The 20,491-nt window shown below is 37.2% G+C and overlaps 1 protein-coding gene across 4 annotated transcripts in view; it reads right to left on the bottom strand.

Annotated features, from left to right (window-relative positions):
* Positions 1–7,572: 7,572 nt before the first annotated feature.
* Positions 7,573–20,491, bottom strand: part of LOC109067519 (cytohesin-1-like) — a 48,483-nt gene continuing 35,564 nt past the window's right edge. For 2 of the 4 annotated variants that reach the window (XM_042720915.1, XM_042720917.1), the window contains exons 5-13: positions 20,300–20,418; positions 19,013–19,093; positions 18,476–18,588; positions 17,236–17,384; positions 16,945–17,056; positions 10,641–10,717; positions 10,409–10,477; positions 10,123–10,277; positions 7,573–8,646 (exon numbers count right to left, since the gene is read on the bottom strand). In XM_042720915.1, the coding sequence (XP_042576849.1) occupies positions 8,568–8,646; positions 10,123–10,277; positions 10,409–10,477; positions 10,641–10,717; positions 16,945–17,056; positions 17,236–17,384; positions 18,476–18,588; positions 19,013–19,093; positions 20,300–20,418 (954 nt within the window). In that variant the 3' untranslated portion in view covers positions 7,573–8,567. Of the gene's footprint in view, positions 8,647–10,122; positions 10,278–10,408; positions 10,478–10,640; positions 10,720–16,943; positions 17,057–17,235; positions 17,385–18,475; positions 18,589–19,012; positions 19,094–20,299; positions 20,419–20,491 lie in introns of all 4 variants that reach the window. The other 2 variants (XM_042720916.1, XM_042720918.1) reach the window with 1 other exon arrangement.

Below are 20,491 nucleotides of genomic sequence, written 5' to 3'. Positions count from 1 at the left end.
ACATTAAATACATATTGTTAACATATGGTTGCTACAAAATTCTAGCATAGAAAATGTATTATTAAATATATTATTGACATATGTACATATACAAATTATACTGGGTATTTTAATAAACATATCTTTGTATGTCCAGATCATCTGTCACTGGCAATATCACTCCATATATTATATTCCCGTATTGTATTATTCATCAAATCCTCAGTAAACACTGCATGTATGGTATATTTATGATGGCAACATTGTCTTAAACAGCAGTTTTCTCACAGATCATTCCAAGACATTTCAATTTGGAAGTGAACATAAGTGAATGTCAGAGTGAGTTAGTCTATTTTTACTAGTTTAACATGTTGCAAACCTGTTACAAACAATTTTGATGGTGATTATACCGCTGACAGAGTATGCAGCCAATAACAGCACACTAACAGCAATTTAAATAATTAATTTTTATTTTATTTTATTTTGGGAAACACCCATTTTAATCTTTTTAAATGATATAGTCACCTTTTTAAATCATCCCATAGCCAAATATAATATACATATATTACTGTACATCACCTATAAATCAAATCGCCTGTGAAAGTCGCTGTCATGAATGTCTACTGTCTAAATGTATTATGGATATGTACAGAATATATAGTTGTGTATGATTAGTTGTTTTTTTAAGACAGCTCAGCTTCCATGCCTTCTTGAAGGGAAACACCTGCTACACATTTCCTTCATAGTAATCATAACATCTGCACTGCAGAAGAATCACGATCTTGTCGCAGTTAAACATTTTGTTACAACAGATGGAGTTCTTGTATGTTTATCCATCTGGAGGTCAGTATGTTGCACAGATGCCTCCTCACAATATATCGGAGAAGACATCAAATACTGAACAGCAGATACACTTACACAATGAAAGAAAAAAGACTGACCGTTCTAGCACATCTATTGTTCAGTTGTCAGGTTTGTTAAAAGGCCCTTTACTGAGGACACACTGTGCTGTGTGTTTTCATGTGCTCACACTTCCCCAAATCTGCATGTAAAATTACCAAAACAAAACAGCATTTCTTCTGGTTTCCTTTCCATGCTGTACTCTCTCTCTCTGTTTCTCTCTCTCACACTTGTTCTGTATTCTTTCTGTTTCTGGAAAATGTCAAATTTCTACAAAGTGGATCAAACGCCCCTCTGTTCCTCAGGAGAGCTGACAAGACTGTGCAGATTTACAATAAAGAGGGTGTCATGAGGAAATGTCAATGTTGGGGGTATTGATAAGGAGTCCATAAAAGTCTTTAAATATATATGACACAGTTTTCTGAAGAGTGTGTTGCAATCGTTTTGAGGAAGAACTCCAAGGAAGTAATAGAGAACAAAGAAATGTGTCACAGATGCCCTTCCCAGACATCTTGTTTTTAATATGAGTGCTGTAACAATTAGCTCCCTTGCCAATGAATGTGTAAGTTTGTATTTAATCTAATTATAATGCAGTCTTTTCTTTTTTGGTTAATGTATCACTAACCAGCCTTTGCTGTTATTCCTCATGCAGCTGTGTGATTGTATTCACTGTAAACACATCTGTGTCATGGATTACCAACGAAAATAGTTTATCATCTAAAACAAAATATTACACTATGCTGAAAGTGTTTAAAAGCAGAAATGAGACGTGCTTATCCATATAAAATTAGCTGTTTGAGTGGTTCCTTTAAGGGTGAGATGACTATATAATGTTTGTTGAGTCACAGACATAATAATTATGGGTTGAGTTTTCCACACCAGTTCTTTACTCATTACTTTCTGGTATCCATGCGCATCGTACAAAAGTTACATGGTCATGGCAGATTGAAAGATTCAGTATAATCTTGCCCTGACCGCATTGGTATGTTTACCCAGCTAGTCTTACAGCAACATACAGTATCTAATGTTTTAGTCTTGTGGGTGCATTTATTTATTTATTTTGAATATTATTATAATTTTTTTTTTTTTTTTTTTTTTTGTGATGTTGTAATGTTCTATAGGGGTTTTATATATAGTGTTTTTTTTTGAAATACATTTTAAAATTTGAGCTATTCTATTATTAGTTTAAACAAATATATTCTAATATTAGTTTGGTAACATTTTAGGCAACATTTCTCACTATTAAGTAGTTGTTTATAAGCATGCAAATGACTAGCATTATGAAATTTAATTGAAATTAAATAAGCTCTCCATTGATGTATGGTTTATTAGAATAATATTGGAAAATATTTGGCCAAAATACAACTATTTGTACAAAATCTGGAATCTTAAGGGTGCAAAAAAATACAAATACAAATAAAATATAATTAAATAAATACATTAATATTGAGGAAATCACCTTTAAAATTGTCAAAATTAAGTTTTTAGCAAGGCATACTACTAATCAAAAATTAAGAATCTATATATTTACGGAAGGATATTTACAAAATATATACAGGTCCTTCTCAAAAAATTAGCATATTGTGATAAAAGTTCATTATTTTCCATAATGTAATGATAAAAATTAAACTTTCATATATTTTAGATTCATTGCACACCAACTGAAATATTTCAGGTCTTTTATTGTTTTAATACTGATGATTTTGGCATACAGCTCATGAAAACCCAAAATTTCTCAAAAAATTAGCATATCATGAAAAGGTTCTCTAAACGAGCTATTAACCTAATCATCTGAATCAACTAATTAACTCTAAACACCTGCAAAAGATTCCTGAGGCTTTTAAAAACTCCCAGCCTGGTTCATTACTCAAAACCGCAATCATGGGTAAGACTGCCGACCTGACTGCTGTCCAGAAGGCCATCATTGACACCCTCAAGCGAGAGGGTAAGACACAGAAAGACATTTCTGAACGAATAGGCTGTTCCCAGAGTGCTGTATCAAGGCACCTCAGTGGGAAGTCTGTGGGAAGGAAAAAGTGTGGCAAAAAAAAACGCTACACAACGAGAAGAGGTGACCGGACCCTGAGGAAGATTGTGGAGAAGGACCGATTCCAGACCTTGGGGGACCTGCGGAAGCAGTGGACTGAGTCTGGAGTAGAAACATCTAGAGCCACCGTGCACAGGCGTGTGCTTTTGAACCAGAAACAGCGGCAGAAGCGCCTGACCTGGGCTACAGAGAAGCAGCACTGGACTGTTGCTCAGTGGTCCAAAGTACTTTTTTCGGATGAAAGCAAATTTTGCATGTCATTCGGAAATCAAGGTGCCAGAGTCTGGAGGAAGACTGGGGAGAAGGAAATGCCAAAATGACTGAAGTCCAGTGTCAAGTACCCACCGTCAGTGATGGTCTGGGGTGCCATGTCAGCTGCTGGTGTTGGTCCACTGTGTTTTATCAAGGGCAGGGTCAATGCAGCTAGCTATCAGGAGATTTTGGAGCACTTCATGCTTCCATCTGCTGAAAACTTTATGGAGATGAAGATTTTGTTTTTCAGCGCGACATGGCACCTGCTCACAGTGCCAAAACCACTGGTAAATGGTTTACTGACCATGGTATTACTGTGCTCAATTGGCCTGCCAACTCTCCTGACCTGAACCCCATAGAGAATCTGTGGGATATTGTGAAGAGAAACTTGAGAGACGCAAGATCCAACACTCTGGATGAGCTTAAGGCTGCTATCGAAGCATCCTGGGCCTCCATAACACCTCAGCAGTGCCACAGGCTGATTGCCTCCATGCCACGCCGCATTGAAGCAGTCATTTCTGCAAAAGGATTCCCGACCAAGTATTGAGTGCATAACTGAACATAATTATTTGAAGGTTGACTTTTTTTGTATTAAAAACACTTTTCTTTTATTGGTCGGATGAAATATGCAAATTTTTTGAGATAGGAATTTTGGGTTTTCATGAGCTGTATGCCAAAATCATCAGTATTAAAACAATAAAAGACCTGAAATATTTCAGTTGGTGTGCAATGAATCTAAAATATATGAAAGTTTAATTTTATCATTACATTATGGAAAATAATGAACTTTTATCACAATATGCTAATTTTTTGAGAAGGACCTGTACATGGAAAATGATCTTTACTTAATATCCTGATTTTTTGTAAAAGAAAAATGGATAATTTTGACACATACAATATATTGTTGTCTATTGCTACAAATATACCCATGTGTCACGATCTGCCTATTGTGTAGGAGCACGAAGAGAAGAAGCAAGGAGACGCGGAGACATGGGAGAATCTTCGAAGAGTTTTTAATAAACAAAACCAGGGTTACACACAAATAGGACATGGAGATGATGTTTAATACTGGATGCAGGACTCAGGAAAACACAGGGCTTAAATACATGAACTAAATGGGGAACACCTGGAATCAATGAACACAGGAAAAACTGGGTCATGGGGAGCAAAACACAAGACACAGAACACAGGGGCAGTCCAAGGGACGTGACATTACCTCCCCCTCCTGGAAGGCGCGTCTACACGCCTCTTGACGTCAAACGAGGAGTTGGGGGGTGCCCTGGAGGCCTCTAAGGACTGGCCTACACAAGAAGGACAGCCTCCAGGGTGGTACCCATTCCGGGACCCATGGCGGAGCAGACAGTCCAGGCAGCCATGGCGGAGCAGGCAGACTAGGAAGCCATGGTAGAGCAGACAGTTTAGGAGGCCACGGTGGAGCAGACAGTTCAGGGGGTCAGGTGGGAGCAGACAGTTCAGGGGGCACTCAGCACTCAGCCCAGCCTCTACGTGGGAACAGGAGCCCTATCTGGCCTGGACGTGAGAACAGGAGCCCTCTCTGGGCTTAACAGGGGAACAGGAGCCCTCTTTGGGTTTAACTTGGGAACAGGAGCCTTCTCTGGGCTTGATGTGGGAACTGGAGCCCTCCTTGGGTTGGACGTGGGAACTGGAGCCCTTTCTGGGACGGACTCAGGGGCTGAAGCTGACACTGGAGGGGACTCATGGGCTCCAGCTAACATCTTTTCCTCCTCAGATTCCTCCTTTGGTTTGAGGTGAGGGAGACTTGGGAGTGAATTGGCCGGCGGGATTGACTGTGGAGCAGCCGATGGACTTGACAATCGAACGGCTGCGGCTTGAGAGTGCAGCGGCCTTGACTTCTGAGTGGCTTGATGGCGGGCTGGTACTGAATCGAGGCCAGACACTCTCCAGACACCGGAGGATACCTTCTCTCCAGCTCAGTCCAGTGGTGTCTGGGAGGTCCACGGGGCGATGGTAGTTGGCTCCGATCCAGAACAGTGAATTCAGTGTTGCGTCATTCAAAGCTGTGATCACCGCGAGTACGCAGAATTCCCGGGCGAATTCCACAAAGGGTAGGTCCTTCCGGGCTAGGGCGGCGAATCTTGCAGCGCTTTCCTCGGAGGAAACAGCTGCTTCACATTTCCTTCATAGTAATCATAACATCTGCACTGCAGAAGAATCACAACCTTGTCACAGTTTAACATTTTGTTACAACAGATGGAGTTCTTGTATGTTTATCCATCTGGAGGTCAGTATGTTGCACAGATGCCTCCTCACAATATATCGGAGAAGACATCAAATACTGAACAGCAGATACACTTACACAACGAAAGAAAAAAGACTGACCGTTCTAGCACATCTATTTTTCAGTTGTCAGGTTTGTTAAAAGGCCCTTTACTGAGGACACACTGTGCTGTGTGTTTTCATGAGCTCACACTTCCCCAAATCTGTGTGTAAAATTACCAAAACAAAACAGCATTTCTTCTGGTTTCCTTTCCATGCTGTACTCTCTCTCTCTGTTTCTCTCTCTCACACTTGTTCTGTATTCTTTCTGTTTCTGGAAAATGTCAAATTTCTACAAAGTGGATCAAACGCCCCTCTGTTCCTCAGGAGAGCTGACAAGACTGTGCAGATTTACAATAAAGAGGGTGTCATGAGGAAATGTCAACGTTGGGGGTATTGATAAGGAGTCCATAAAAGTCTTTAAATATATATGACACAGTTTTTTGTGGAGTGTGTTGCAATTGTTTTGAGACCGATGTGGCAAGGAAGTAATTGAGAACAAAGAAATATGTCACAGATGCCCTTCCCAGACATCTTGTTTTTAAAATGAGTGCTGTAACAATTAGATCCCTTGCCAATGAATTAGGATTTCATCCAATTATAATGTAGTTTTTCAATTTTGGTTAATGTATCACTAACCAGCATTTGCTGTTATTCCTCATGCAGCTGTGTGATTGTATTCACTGTAAACACATCTGTGGCATGGATTACCAATGAAAATAGTTTATTATCTAAAACAAATAGTATTATACTATGCAGCAAGTGTTTAAAAGCAGAAATGAGACGTGCTTATCCATATAAAATTAGCTGTTTGAGATATAAGTGGTTCCTTTAAGGGTGAGATGACTAATGTTTGTTGAGTCATAGACATAATAATTATGGGTTGAGTTTTCCACACCAGTTCTTTACTCATTATTTTCTGGTATCCATGCGCATCGTACAAAAGTTACATGGTCATGGCAGATTGAAAGATTCAGTATAATCTTGCCCTGACCGCATTGGTATGTTTACCCAGCTAGTCTTATAGCAACATACAGTATCTAATGTTTTAGTCTTGTGGGTGCAGTTAACAGTAAGAATTGGTCCTTAAACTAAATTGTTTATCAGTGTTGGGGTAACACATTACAAGTAATGCGAGTTACCTAATCAGAATTACAATGAAATATCTCAAGTTACTTTTTTCCATTTATTAACTGACTTCCTTTCCTATGCAGAGGCAGAGGACTTTATTTCAGATTTCAGCTTATTAATTTAACTTTTGGTGTAAAAGTGTCTTTATTGCTTTAATAATAATAATAATAATAATAATAATAAATCAAGCCCAGCCTAGGTGACAAAAAGTTATGCAAAAGTATTTTTAATAGAGTAACAAAATATTCTAATCCATTACTTTTAAAAGTAACTTTCCCCAACTCTTTTTCATTATTATTGTATAATACATAAAAAACATCCACAACATGAACAAATTCGTTCAACAAATTATTAAATAATAATGACATGGGTTCACCTTTATTAATACAGTGTCATTCTATACAGTATAGAGTGAAATGCACAAACAAGTTTTTAAGTCAGAATTTCTTGTTTTGTTGTATATACATACAAATGAAAAAGAGGACGAAAACCCTACATCTTTACCTCTGTATTATTAGCGGGAACTCTAGCAAAAATGTCGGTATGCTGCCACCTACCGGTATACCTCAGATGTTGCGTACAGATTGTATACAGAAATCTGCTCAGTTTTGTGCTTTTCCTTTCTTTTTAGTCAGTAATTGGCACTCATTTTGAGGAGATAAAAACAGCTGTTCTAAGCTTATATGTGACTGAATCAGATAAAGTCAAAAAGCAACACACGACCACAGCTGCGATAATATGTTTATTTCAGCATGATCTGGCCACCACTACAATGGTATCGACCTCCAGAACACAAAAATCAAATAGAAAGAAAGTGAATGGCGATTGGTTAGTTAATTATTGATACATTAAGTACATGTATGTATGGAATGGAATATTATATTTTCTATAAAGTATATACATCTTTGATAAATTAAACCAATACTGCTTAGATTTAATATTGCGCTTGAAGAATAACTGCTAGACCGATGGAAACCTAAGAACGGAAGGTGACTGGAGAAACGCAAGCAGGCACTGGAGCATCTTCTGATTGAACTGCCATTGACAGTCTTCACTGAAACTGAACTTTTATTGTTATTAGGCACGTTTATACATTTTATCAAAAGCATTTTATGTGAAAGTCCAAACACTCACGTAAAATTTAAAAAGAAAACATTACAATATGCTAATTACGTCTTGTCTGTCTGAGAGGTAGTACCAATGCATGATTTCCAGGAAATGGTGATATCCCATAATCCCTAGCTGGCCACCATCCAGGCTTTCTGCTCATGTGTTACACTGCAAACCCAGCTGCCAAGCATTGCAGAAGCTTCTCACAACATGCTAAATACGCATGTCGCATCTTAAGAAAATAAACAAATGCCTATTTACCGTAAAAGGCAAATTAATCTACCAACCATATAGGGTGATTTTCCACCGTCCCTACAAAGTTAGATTTCCTTTGCAAATTATAGAAGTCTCTTGGAAAATGTTTTTACAATTAAATACACAAATAAATCTCTGAGGACTAAGCAGCTTGTGCACGGTTAAAAAAGTTTAAAAATACACTTATTGCCTGTACATATCCTCGGCACGAATTGTGTGTAGGAGCTTTCGTTTGGTTTTCCACATTCTGTCAGACCTGCTGATTTCAGATAATGCAAGAGTGTGTGCGTGTGCAAGAGACGAGAGGCATAGAAAGAGGACAAAGCGTATTTTGGTTAAGTGTGAGGAAAAATGTTCTCTTTGGGGGTTTCAAGGAAGCAGCAGCAAGTAAAAAGCCCACTTCCTTCCTTCCAACACACACACACACACACTAGAGCTGAGCAAGAAGATGTTTAGAAAGAGATACTTTTCCGCTGATCCGGTCTGGTTTCTTTCTGAATCTGGGGTTGTTTTTCTCTGTGCGCAGCTCACTGTCTCCACAAGGGGGAGCAGTTCCAGTAGCCCTGAATCTGTAACTCCAGCGTCCTGAGCAGCTCTAGTGTCTCTTCATAGAGGAGACCTTCTTCTTCCTCGCTGCCAGCATCTCGTAGAAAGGATCTCTACTGATGGCCGCCCTGGAGATGAAGAGAAGGAATATTATGAGAACTAATGTTAGAGATAAAGATTGCTCAGTTGTGGTTAAATAACACTTAATACTTTCGAATATTATCGATTTGATTGATATTATTGGATGAAAACACAATTTAGGGGCCAGATTTACTAAACAGGGCAAATATTAGCATTAGAGAACAGTTCCGTAAAAGCGCAGATGGGAGGGGCTTTCTGTGTGTGATTTACTAACGATGCGCACATTAAAGAACTCAGATGCCGCCATATACAATTTCAAAAATTACCAACGCAATCTAGCAAGAGCAGCGCAAATTACCGCCTGCTTTAAGACATGCCTTTTTTTGGCCGTTAAATGCAATTTAACTTAAATAAATGTAATTTAATTTAAATGCCGCCAGGATACGTTTTCTACGTTTATTTACGCTTTGATTCGAAAGAAAACAGCACATCAGTGGAGCGTCGCTGACACAGAAGAGCTTAAGCTGCCTACGTACTGCTCAGATTCCCTAAATGGCGCTACGCTGATGTGGAGTGACACAGAGAAGACAAATTGTTAAATAAAGTCGTTATTTTTGTTTTTTTCACGTACAAAAAGTATTGTTGTCGATTCATAATGTTACGGTTGAACCACTGATGGCAGATGAACTATTCTGACGATGCCTTTCATACTCTTCTGGGCCTTGACAGTGTATTTTACTTGGCAGTCTATGGGACAGTCACAAGCCTCCCGGTTTTCATCCAAAATATCTTAAATTGTGCTCCGAAGACGAATTAAGCTTTTACGGGTTTGGAACGACATGGGGGTAAGTGATTAATGACAAAATTTTCAGTTTGGGTTGGAGTATCCCTTTAATTTATGTTCTGAAGATGAACAGAGGTCTTACGTGTTTGAAACGACATGAGGGTGAGTAATTAATGACAATTTTCATTTTTGGGTGAACCATCCCTTTAAAGGGACAGTAAAACCTGCCATGCTCCTACCCTTAACTCTTCTTTTTTACTCCACTTTTTGAATATTCCCTCCATTTTTACTAAAAATAAACACCTTTCCATTATGATATGTGATTGGAAAAGAGTGAAGAAAGAGAGAGGAACGAGTTCGGCAAAAGGCTAATTCAAACTCGGGTCTTTTGTCTATCCCAGCCACACATTTGTGGACGGAGATAATGTAAATAGCCTCTTTCAACAAGATGGGCTATTTGCGCTTAGTGTAAAAAAACACACTGAAACATACATTAAATTTACATTAAATATTGACTTATTCCATTACGTCTGAACAAAGTGAAAGTGGACTCATATAAGAGAAAAAAAACTAGCCCAGCTATGTAGGAAATCACTTGATCAGTTATACATTGTGTCATTATAGAAAAATACCTGACACCAGAGTGGAAATTATCTGGATCTGACCACAAATGAATATTCCGGTAACATAAACTGTATTTGCTGTATTTAAACCAGAATATGCCTTGAGTAGCACTCACTTAATGCTGTTCATCCATTCGTCTTTCTCCTCGGTGGTGGGAGCGGAGATCCGGTAGAAGGTGTGATTTCCTTCTACGACCCGTCCGTCCGCCTCGGTCTTACACGCCTTGATCACCTGGTCCTTATTGTCAGGGATGAAGAGCTCAAAGCAGTTCTGAGAAGCAAACCCATGCAGACAATCACATATCTGACCACGAGGGGGAGACACGGTGTCAAACTGTCCCGAGATAATCAGGAAAAGATCCTGTCTCTGCAGTTTAAAAATAGCAGAGAAGGATGTTTTACCGGCTTCTTGTCCTCCACTTCACGGATGCTGAGGTTTTCCAGAGGGATGATGCCTCTTGGTTCTTTATCCTACATGAAAAAGAGACACGTTTCCATTTATTACAATTCACCATCATCTATTGCTGGTCAAAAACGAAGAAGACAAAAACGGTTTTGCATGTCAGATATCATACACACAAAAAAAAACCCATAAACCTCTCGCATGACAAGTTCTTTTTTCTTCAGTACTTACAGTAGTGTACTCAAAGTAGTAAAGGCAGTTATCTGTGAGAATGAACCACCGTCTTTTCCAGGTTTTGACGCGTCCCCCTGAGGAACAAAAGCTGAGAGTTAGTTTTCCGTGTGATGAAATCCGTGCAGCTGAAGAGTTGAGCGGCAAAAGAGCAGACAGACAGATGAACAGACAACGAGAGCTCTTCTACAGCGACTCCATATCCAATAAGGCCCAAGCACAGCATTCCTTACCAGCAGCAGCACACCATGCTCAAACCAGCCACCGTCCAACACACTCCACGAGTCCACCTTCACAACTATCAGACATCACCTGAGTGTTGCCATTCCTCTTAACCCCCTGCTCAAAAACTCTGCTTACCTCCGAAAGGATCAGCCAAAGGTAAAACGTGTTTAAACAGAGCAATATCCTCTAGAACTATTTGATGTTCGCTTTCCAGAAACATGTGAAATACACACAGGTTATCATTTACCTAAACTGTCTTCTCCTCATTATTTCTTGTCCTCTCTTTTATATTCTTAATAATATAATTGGCAAAACTGTCCAAATATTAATAAAATGTAGGCTTGAATGACAATTCCTAAAACTTGTTACATTTAAAAAACAAAACTAAACTAAGAACAAGAATCAAGAGTGCAGCAGAGATGACATTTTTGCAGAACAAAACCCTGAAACGAGATCAAAATCCGCTTGTTTTAAAATGGGTTTTGTGGCTGAAATAAGGTCTATGGTTAACACAAGCTAAGGATATGCTTACATTTTATTTGAAGACATAAAATACATCAATAAAACCCCCTTGTGACTTTTTAAAAAAAGCTATTACTAGTCTTAAGTCCTGTTCACACCAAGAACAATAACTATAAAGATAACGATATTAGCGTCCACACCAGCGAATGATATCATCTGTTTATTCAAAGCACACACACGTCACTTATCGTTCGAGCAGGATGGATTCTGATTGGCTGTCAATGTTTGTATCGTTCATCACCTGGAAAAAATCGTTCTGAAAATGATCCCAACTTTATCGTTTCTCTGTGCCTTTATCATTATAGTTGTGGTGTGGATTCAACAACACTGAGAACAATTTTTAGAACTATATCTTTAAGGTTATCTTTTATATTAATCGTGCTTGGTGTGAATGGGCCTTTAAAAAAGCCAAACAAGCTTTGATTTTGAAAACCGAACAGATAAAGTCATGGTGTAGTTCACTTATGGCCTACTTTTAGCTTTTTACTTCTGGCGAGTGTATTTAAGCTTTGAAATGTTGTTCATTTGTGACGGTTACCTTATTTTCTTCAATAATCCGAAAGCTTATTGAAAACACTAACTGGCTTTTTGTCACCATAACCAGGGTGATGCAAACTGGACTGGCCTACAAAAATACGTCAACACTGCAGCGCTCTGTTTGGGGATAATAAATTTAACCACCTAATTAACTTACAGACTGACTTAGTAATCTGCTGTGACAAACTCTGACGGCGGGTCAGTGCAGTACATTCTGAAGCTCACATTCTTGAGACATTTTCCCACATCCCTCTCTATGTAACACAGCGCTCAGTGATCCGAGGATGACCTCTGACCTGCACCACCCTCGTTTCCTCTGCAGGGAAACCTGATGACCTGGCAAAGCAGATGCAACCAAACTGCAACCAAAACCACTTTCAACTGTGTTTAAGTGTGCTTGATGTCTGTAGACACCTTTAAGTCATTTAAAACAAAATAGTCTATTTCTGCTTGTTCAGAATTATATCTCAAATTTGATTTTGGCTGATTCTGCAGTGGATTTTCAAATGTGCTGTATCAAATATCATATGAAGCCTCTCAGTGATTATGAACTCATAAAACCTGCATGCATAAAGATTATAAAATCAGTAGCAAAATGTTGTTTAGGCCTGTCGCAATTACTGATTAATCACCTGATCACGGTTCTTTTATCTAATCACCAATATTTGAGATAACCATGATACTACTGCAGTTTTTTCATTTAAATAATGTAAATAATGTACATTTTAATGCAGAAGTTTATTATAAAGGATTAATCTGTGTAATGGTCGAAAAATGCTTTGGTTTTACTGTTATTCTACTTCCTTGTCACGCTAAACAGAAGATGAGTCGCTCATTTTATTTATGAAAATAATAAAACTGCTGTAAAGTATACAAAGGCACTTCTTCAGTTCTTTATTCATAGAAAATATAGTCTTGTAGGTTCCCTCTATTATATTATATTATATTATATTATATTATATTATATTATATTATATTATATTATATTATACAAAAGTTTGGAATAGTTTAGATTTTTTTATGTTTTTTTAAAGTCTCGTGTTCACTGTGATTACATTCATTTGATTAAAAACATTATTGTGAAATATTACAATTTAATGTATATATTAGCAGCAATAATAATTGATAATAACTGAGAAGCAGATCTGCATATTATAATTTTTTTTGAAGGATCATGTGACACTGAAGACTGCAGTAATGATGCAGAAAATTCAGCTTTGACATCACAAGAATAAATTGCATTTTAAAATATATTCAAATACAGAACCAATTTTAAATTGTAATAATATTTCACAATATTGTATAATATTATACTGTACAAAACATTACACAATATTTTACTGTATTTTATATATTAAATTCTATTATATAGATGCACACACAAAAAAAATTTAACTTTTAAAATATTATTTTTTTACAGCAGTAAAAAAAAAAAAAATCATATTGGCCTATAATTACATGTTTTCCTGTGAAAAATAAAAAAATCAGCTTCAGCACAAAATTCATGATCGTGACAGGCCTAGTACTGTTCAATTAGTTTTCTACACAATACAGCACTGCACACAAGCAGGTCATGTCAAGCACCCTAAAGCATTTCAAGCATTTCTGCTAAACAGGAAATGATCCTTCTGCACTACAGACTGCCATTGTGTTCTAATACTGGCATGAGCGACAAACAAAACAAACACGAATCAGAGCACTACAGCAGGTGAGAGGTTTCTGAGCAAGCTGATTGGCTGATTGAGTTATCGGCTGTGATTAATGATCACTCCAGCTGTGGGTGTACAGCAGAAACCCCGTCCAGAAATGCCTCAGAGAGGGAGGAGATTTGTGGAGGGGGGCATGAGGAGCCTTGCTGGGCAGCAGAGGCGGCAGACTGATTGATTGATTGACATTGATACAGGGCTGGGTGAGCATTGGGTGTTCCTAGTCAGGTCTCTGATGTGACAACAGAAAGTCTTTTATTATACTAATGTAGGTGCTTATCTCGTATTCTTGACTTGAGAGTGAATCAGAACACTTCAGATTATGATTTGATTTCGATTTCAGTGATTCACAAAACCCACCCTCACCCAGCATCCTAGTGGTGAGTCCGATCTGACCAAGCATACACACACACACACGCACACACACACATTTTCCTCAGCGCTGCAATCCAGCATCACACACACACACACACACACACACATCTATACTTTACATACAGCATGAAGAACAGCAGTCTTTGGTCCAGATGCAGTTTTCTGACTCAGTCTAACCAGACCAAACACCACATCCTGTGCAGACATTTAACCATTAATGATTGAATATCATTTTAAAAGAAACAGTTCACAGAGAAATGAACATTCTGTCATCATTTTGTTCCAAATCCATATGAATTCCTTCTTCAACTGAACACAAAGGACAATGTTTAGAAGAATGCCCAAGCTGCTCTTTTCCAAAATCTTATATAACCAAAATCTTAAGTGCAACTTTATTTCATGATAACAATATTATTTTTGCTAAAAAAAGTTATTTTTGCCTAAATTATGTTTGTCCTGACATCATTAGATTTTCTATTTATTTATATTTACAAATTTCACAATTCTTGCACTGCAAAAATGAATACTAAAAAATACTAGCTTAACTAATACAAGTAAAAGCTCAAAAGTAAACAGACAGTAAGAAAATATGAACAATGAAAATAATTCAGGTCTATCTTTTTCACATCCATCTAAAAAAAAAATAAACAGACAGTAAGAAAAACCATCTAAAAAAAAAAACCCAAAACAAAATGAAGTAATCAAATGTTAAAAACTGCATGGTCTTTTATTCATGCATTAAATATACATTGATTCTTATTAAATCTTACTCATTCAAGAGCAGTAAGTAATTTTCTCTTTGTCTTGTGTTGTTTAATTATCATTACACAGACAGTAGCAGGGGTGTTAGGCTGCTGTCACTTTAAGACCTAATGCACAAATCTAATATACTGTACTGATACACGATTTTCTACCAACTGAGAAATAACCAGCTGTGTTTTATGTATTTGCCCATTTAAGCACAACAGGATGCAAACGTTTGCATCTGAGAGGTGGCTTTCTGTTCACGTGCTTTGGGTTTGTTTACACAGAAACTTCTCTTCGACATTACGTAAGTACTGAATTGAGTTCTCTTTTGAGGTTTATAGTGCTTGAATGGTTTAAAATCACTTGATTTATATATTTTTGTAATTGGTATGGCTTAACTGCAAAGATACAATAATCCAAAATCTGTATCAGTTGACAAATTCATACCAATTTATTGCAGTGTGTTGCTCACTCCTACATAAAATGAATCTGAATGGGGACAGATGGCGTGTTCCTCAGGAGAAAATCATACGAGTTTGGAACAACATAAGGGCGATGACAGAATTTTCATTTTTGGGTGAACAATCCCTTTAAACTTCTTTTTTTGTTGTTTTCATTGGTGTTTGTTGGGCTCCGTTCAGACTGAGAGGAAGCAGAAAAATACTGCAGCTCCCAAAGTGGAAATGACACAGAGAGAATGTTTCGAACACCACAGCAAACAGAGAGAGGTGCTCTTCAATACGGTGGTCACAAAATCAAAATCCAAGCACCCGCCACCTCGCAGAGACAGGGCGGCACATGGACAAAAATCGCTGATTCAATGAATAAAACGAGCGATCAGACAAACATGTAAAAACTAGAGCAAAAACTCATGGAAAGACAAACCCCATGGAAAAAAAATTAACCTAGAGCGACTAATAACAGAAAGAGGGGACAGGAAGCAAGGCTGATCACCAAAAGCACCTGAGAGCGAGAGATGAGCGATTGTTTGGGAAGAACAGGTGTACATACCTCCTGAGGGAAAGACAACAGCCAAAATCATGGGAACAAACAAACAAACGAGGAAGAAAAGGAAACAAAAAAAATGAAATTAAATAGGAAATCATACTCTCCACAAGCTGATCAAAGGAAGAACTTGTGCATTTCCTGTTGCTGTGAATTACGGAGAACCATTCCAAAATAAAACAGGGGATAAAAGTACAAATATACACTGGGAAGCATTCAATTTACAAAGTTTAACACAGCTTTCCTGTTCATATTAATGAAAAGGGAAAATGTCTCTGGGTGCAGTTTTGTTTTGAAGGGTCTTTAACCGTTTTCAGACCATTTTAAACATGGTTTATAATAATATGCTATAGTAAAATACTAATGAATTTACTTTGTTTTGATGCTTATACTGAAAAGCTGTATCACTGATGTATCTGTATGAATCATATTTGTGTAAAATACATGTTATTTTACTTAATTACAATATGGGAGAGACACTGGTCAACTTTGGTGACCGACTTTTGACGATAAATATTATATGTTTTAGTGCTGTCAAATGATTAATCGCAATTAATTGCATCCAAAATAAAAGTTTTTTTTTTTTTACATAATATATTTGTGTTTACTCTGTACATTTATTATTTCTATATAAATACACACACATACATTATACATTTTGAAACTATTTACATGTATTTTTTTGTTTTTTTTTTTTTTATTATTATTTTTTTTATTATTATAGATAGTGTTATTTATTAAATGTTAATAGTTAATATATAAACATAACATATTTTTCTTAAATATATACATGCATGTGTGTGTATTTATATATAATAAATATACACAGCACACACATGTTAACAAAAACTTTTATTTTGGATGCGATTAATCGCAATTAATCATTTGACAGCACTAGTATTTTTGTTGCATATTGTCATTTCAAACAATAATTGGTGGGCTCTCTGTGAAACCCTCATTGAAGTCTATGAAGTCTCTTTAATGCTCTGAAGCTGTGAGTCTCAACCAGGTGGCTTTGAAGAAATATAAAAGTGTGATTTCTAGACCTGGAAAGTGTTGTGAAGATCATAGAAATGGGCTTTCTGGAAGTGTGTGTAAATGTGTTCGATCAGGACATCTCTTATTCAAGTGTAAGTGCATGTGAAGGTAAAAATGAATCCATATTTTACTCTTATAGTCCCACTCACCCAGTTTGAGCAGCCAGCCCTCTCTGTCTGGGTTGAAGAAAGTGTGTGTCAGGTCATTGCCGTCATCTTCGGGGATTTTGAAGGGCTCGTTCTTGATGCTGTCATATAGATTCTGCATAATTCAAAGCAAAAGACTATGAAGTTCAAAAGATAAACAAGCCCATGCTCTCCAACTACAGAACAGCCACAAATATCATTATATGGTGAAACAGAATGCATTCAAAAAAAAAATACAACAACAATATAAATACATCCTCAGACATAAAAAGAAGTGAGAGCGAGGAAACTGACCCTGAGCAGTTCTTCTGGCAGGTCTCCTCCATCATTAATGCCTCTGTTCATGGAGATGAAACGCTCCACTGTGGGCTTGTCCTTAACGTTTGGGTTGTGAAGGCTGGTGTTTAACATGATGACGGCGAAGGACAAAATGTAGCATGTGTCTGCAAAAAAAACACGCTGTTCGTCACAACCATTTACAATGACATTCAGCATCTTTCCATCACTGTCATTTAAATATTTCATGTTCATACTGTACGTAAAATGAATACGAAAGCCCGTTTCCGCCACTGAATAAAAAAAATAAAAAAAGGTTATTGCGACTTTTTATCTTACACTTCTGACTTTTTTTTCACAGAATTGTGAGATAAAAACTCGCAATTACGAGTTATGAAGTCAGAATTGTATTTCTCACAAAAAAAAAAAAGTCAGAATTGGGGGGGGGGCTGATATGTTCTCAGAATTGTGTGACAAACTCACAATTGCGTGTTATAAAGTCAGAATTGTGAGATATAAACTCACATCTCTGAGAAAAAAAGTCAGAATTGCAAGTTTATATCTCAAAATTCTGACTTTATTTCTCAGAATTGCAACTTTATGATCAGAATTGCAAGTTTATATCTCAAATGATTTCTCAGAATTGAACTTTTGATCAGAATTGGCAAGTTTATATCTCCAAAATTCTGACTTTATTTCTCAGAATGCGATTATTCTCAGAATATATGTCATTACAATTACACGCAATTCTGAGAAAAAAAAATCAGAATTGTGAGATAAAAAGTCACAATAACCTTTTTTTCTTTTTTATTCAGTGGTGGAAACGGGCTTCCATAAATGAATGCTAAGAAGTAGTAGTATGATTGTGAAGTCACTGAGGGTGAACATGACATGAACATCCAGGAAGAATGTCTAATACATACACAGCAAACAGACCAAAGACAGAACTTAAAGGGGGTGCAGGTTAGCAAGGTGTAAATATGTGTGTGAGGGCATTTAACAACTTGCTAGCATTTACACACACAAAAAAAAATATATAATGCCATGGAAATTTCTTTTAACTGTATTGGAAATATAGTCTACTGTTAAATCTAATTTATTTAGAGAAGGATGCATCTGTCCAATTCAATATTTCAAACTCTCAATTTGTGAGCTTTACTGTGGAAAACAGTATTGGTAAAACACAGCTCATTTCTTGGAAATGCTATGAATGCAGGATTGAACACAGAACACAGACTAAAATGTAAAGCAGAGCCACCTGTGGACTGAAAGACTCCCGGGTTGCACTGGCAGTAGCGCTGGGCAAATGCCTCCATCATTCTGTCAATCTTCTGGGCCTCACCAGGAAGTCTGAAACTCCAGAGAAACTGCCTGTGTGGAGACAAATATCATAATGATATTTAAAACACATTATATACCCGGACATTCAAATGAGATTAAATTACACATGCTTCTTGTAAAATCCACTGGTTATATACTGCTTTTATACAGTAGTTACAGTAATCATATAGTAGTATTTTTGGTAAATATTTCAAACAGCAGCTGTTGGCACATTATAATCTCATTATGTTGCATACTTGGTGGTCTGATGTCACTGATATCACATCTGATATACTGGGATACTGTACCCAATGAACTGTGTTGTTTGCATACTGCACACAGTGGCAAATATAGCAGGTCTTTCATAATACATACTGCATATTATTTTCTAATAAAAAGAAGGAGGTAGTATGTCATTTGGAACATACTAATAGAAACTAATTGAACCCACACTGGATTCTACAGACAGTTTTACCTGAGAGCCTGAACCAGGTTCAAATCTGTGAACTCGTGCAGCTCCACAAAAGCATGAAGGACTTGGATATTGAAGTCATCCCTGTTGAACAAAGCGAAAATGAGAGCAAGTAGTAAGTTACATTCAACAGACAATTTCATCCAAAGCAACCTATAGTACACGTAATAGTTTTAGGGATAGTTCACTCAAAAGAAAATTCTGTTATTCCAGACCTATAATATTTCTTATGCTTACCATATATTTAAGTGTTCTTAGCATTGCTAATTGTTTATATGTGAATGAAAGACTAAATTAAAACTGTTGTATCATATACGAATTATTTCTCTCTTCAAATGATTTGAATTAAACTGCTTGATTCATATGCACTACTTTTATGATGTCCTTATAAACGTTTTGATGCTTGAAAGTTTTAGTGGAATTCATTTTCAATGAAGAAACAAAAATCACTCAGGTTTAATTAAAAAAAATATGCATTCATTTGTGTTTCAAAGGTGAGTCTTAAGGGTTTATAATGTCATGAGGATGAGAAAATGACAGAATTTTCAATTTTGGGTGAACTATCCCTTTAAAGGGTGACTCACCCACAAATAAATATCCTGTCATTTTTAATACCACTCATGCTGTTTCAAACCAGTATGACATACTGTACTGAAATGTACTGGCTGCTCATTTCCATGCAATAAGGATAAGCAAATTTGTCTAATTATGTGTGGATAAAAGTTTATACTTCAGTCTCTTGAACAAGACTTATTCAAGTCAAAGTGGATGTGGGATCATTTAACACTGCACCATTTTTCAAAGCCTTGCCATTTAACCTCTACAAGCAGAGGATGCGATATCCCTCATGGGGATGATGGCGATCTTGATCTGGTGACAGTGCACTCACTGAACCAAGCGCCGCAGCCCCCCCCCCCACTAGAGGAGCTGAAGTGCTCAGAGATACAATCTGATCTGCTGTCTTAGAGAGCCCTGCTTTCCACTTCCTGACTACTTCAGCAGCCTCACACAGACTGAAGCAATAGAGAAAACAAGGAAGCGGTGGGAACGAAATCCAAGATGAGACAAAGAAGGAAAAAAAGGAATTCTTGCACAGATGCAACCCAGTCATTAGGTGTTGCCAGTGAACTAGAATAACACGGCTCTTTGAATTACTGAATTTTAGTCCTGTTTGAGTCAACATTCCTTCGATATGAAGAGTCAAATGAGCTTAGAGTCAGGATAAAAGACTAATCAGAGAAATTTTACTTTCTATTGAGAATGGACATGCACTTATATCCACACACTCACCTCTCTCCCAGGTAGTCTCCTATTGCAGTCTTGTTAAGACCTTCACCCTTGTAGAGGAAGCGTGCGATGTCTTCACTGGTGTTCTTCACAAGGTCATTTTCAATGAGGAACTGGATCCCCTACAATAAACACATGTATTGAAGTTGTTTAGCCTTAAAAAAAGACAAATGATACAAAATACATTCAGTGAAT

The sequence above is a fragment of the Cyprinus carpio genome, chromosome B3 (assembly GCF_018340385.1).
Source record: "Cyprinus carpio isolate SPL01 chromosome B3, ASM1834038v1, whole genome shotgun sequence".
NCBI classification, from domain to species: Eukaryota; Metazoa; Chordata; class Actinopteri; order Cypriniformes; family Cyprinidae; genus Cyprinus; species Cyprinus carpio.
Note: the sequence above shows the minus strand (reverse complement) of the source record. Positions and strands in the feature narration are given on the sequence as shown.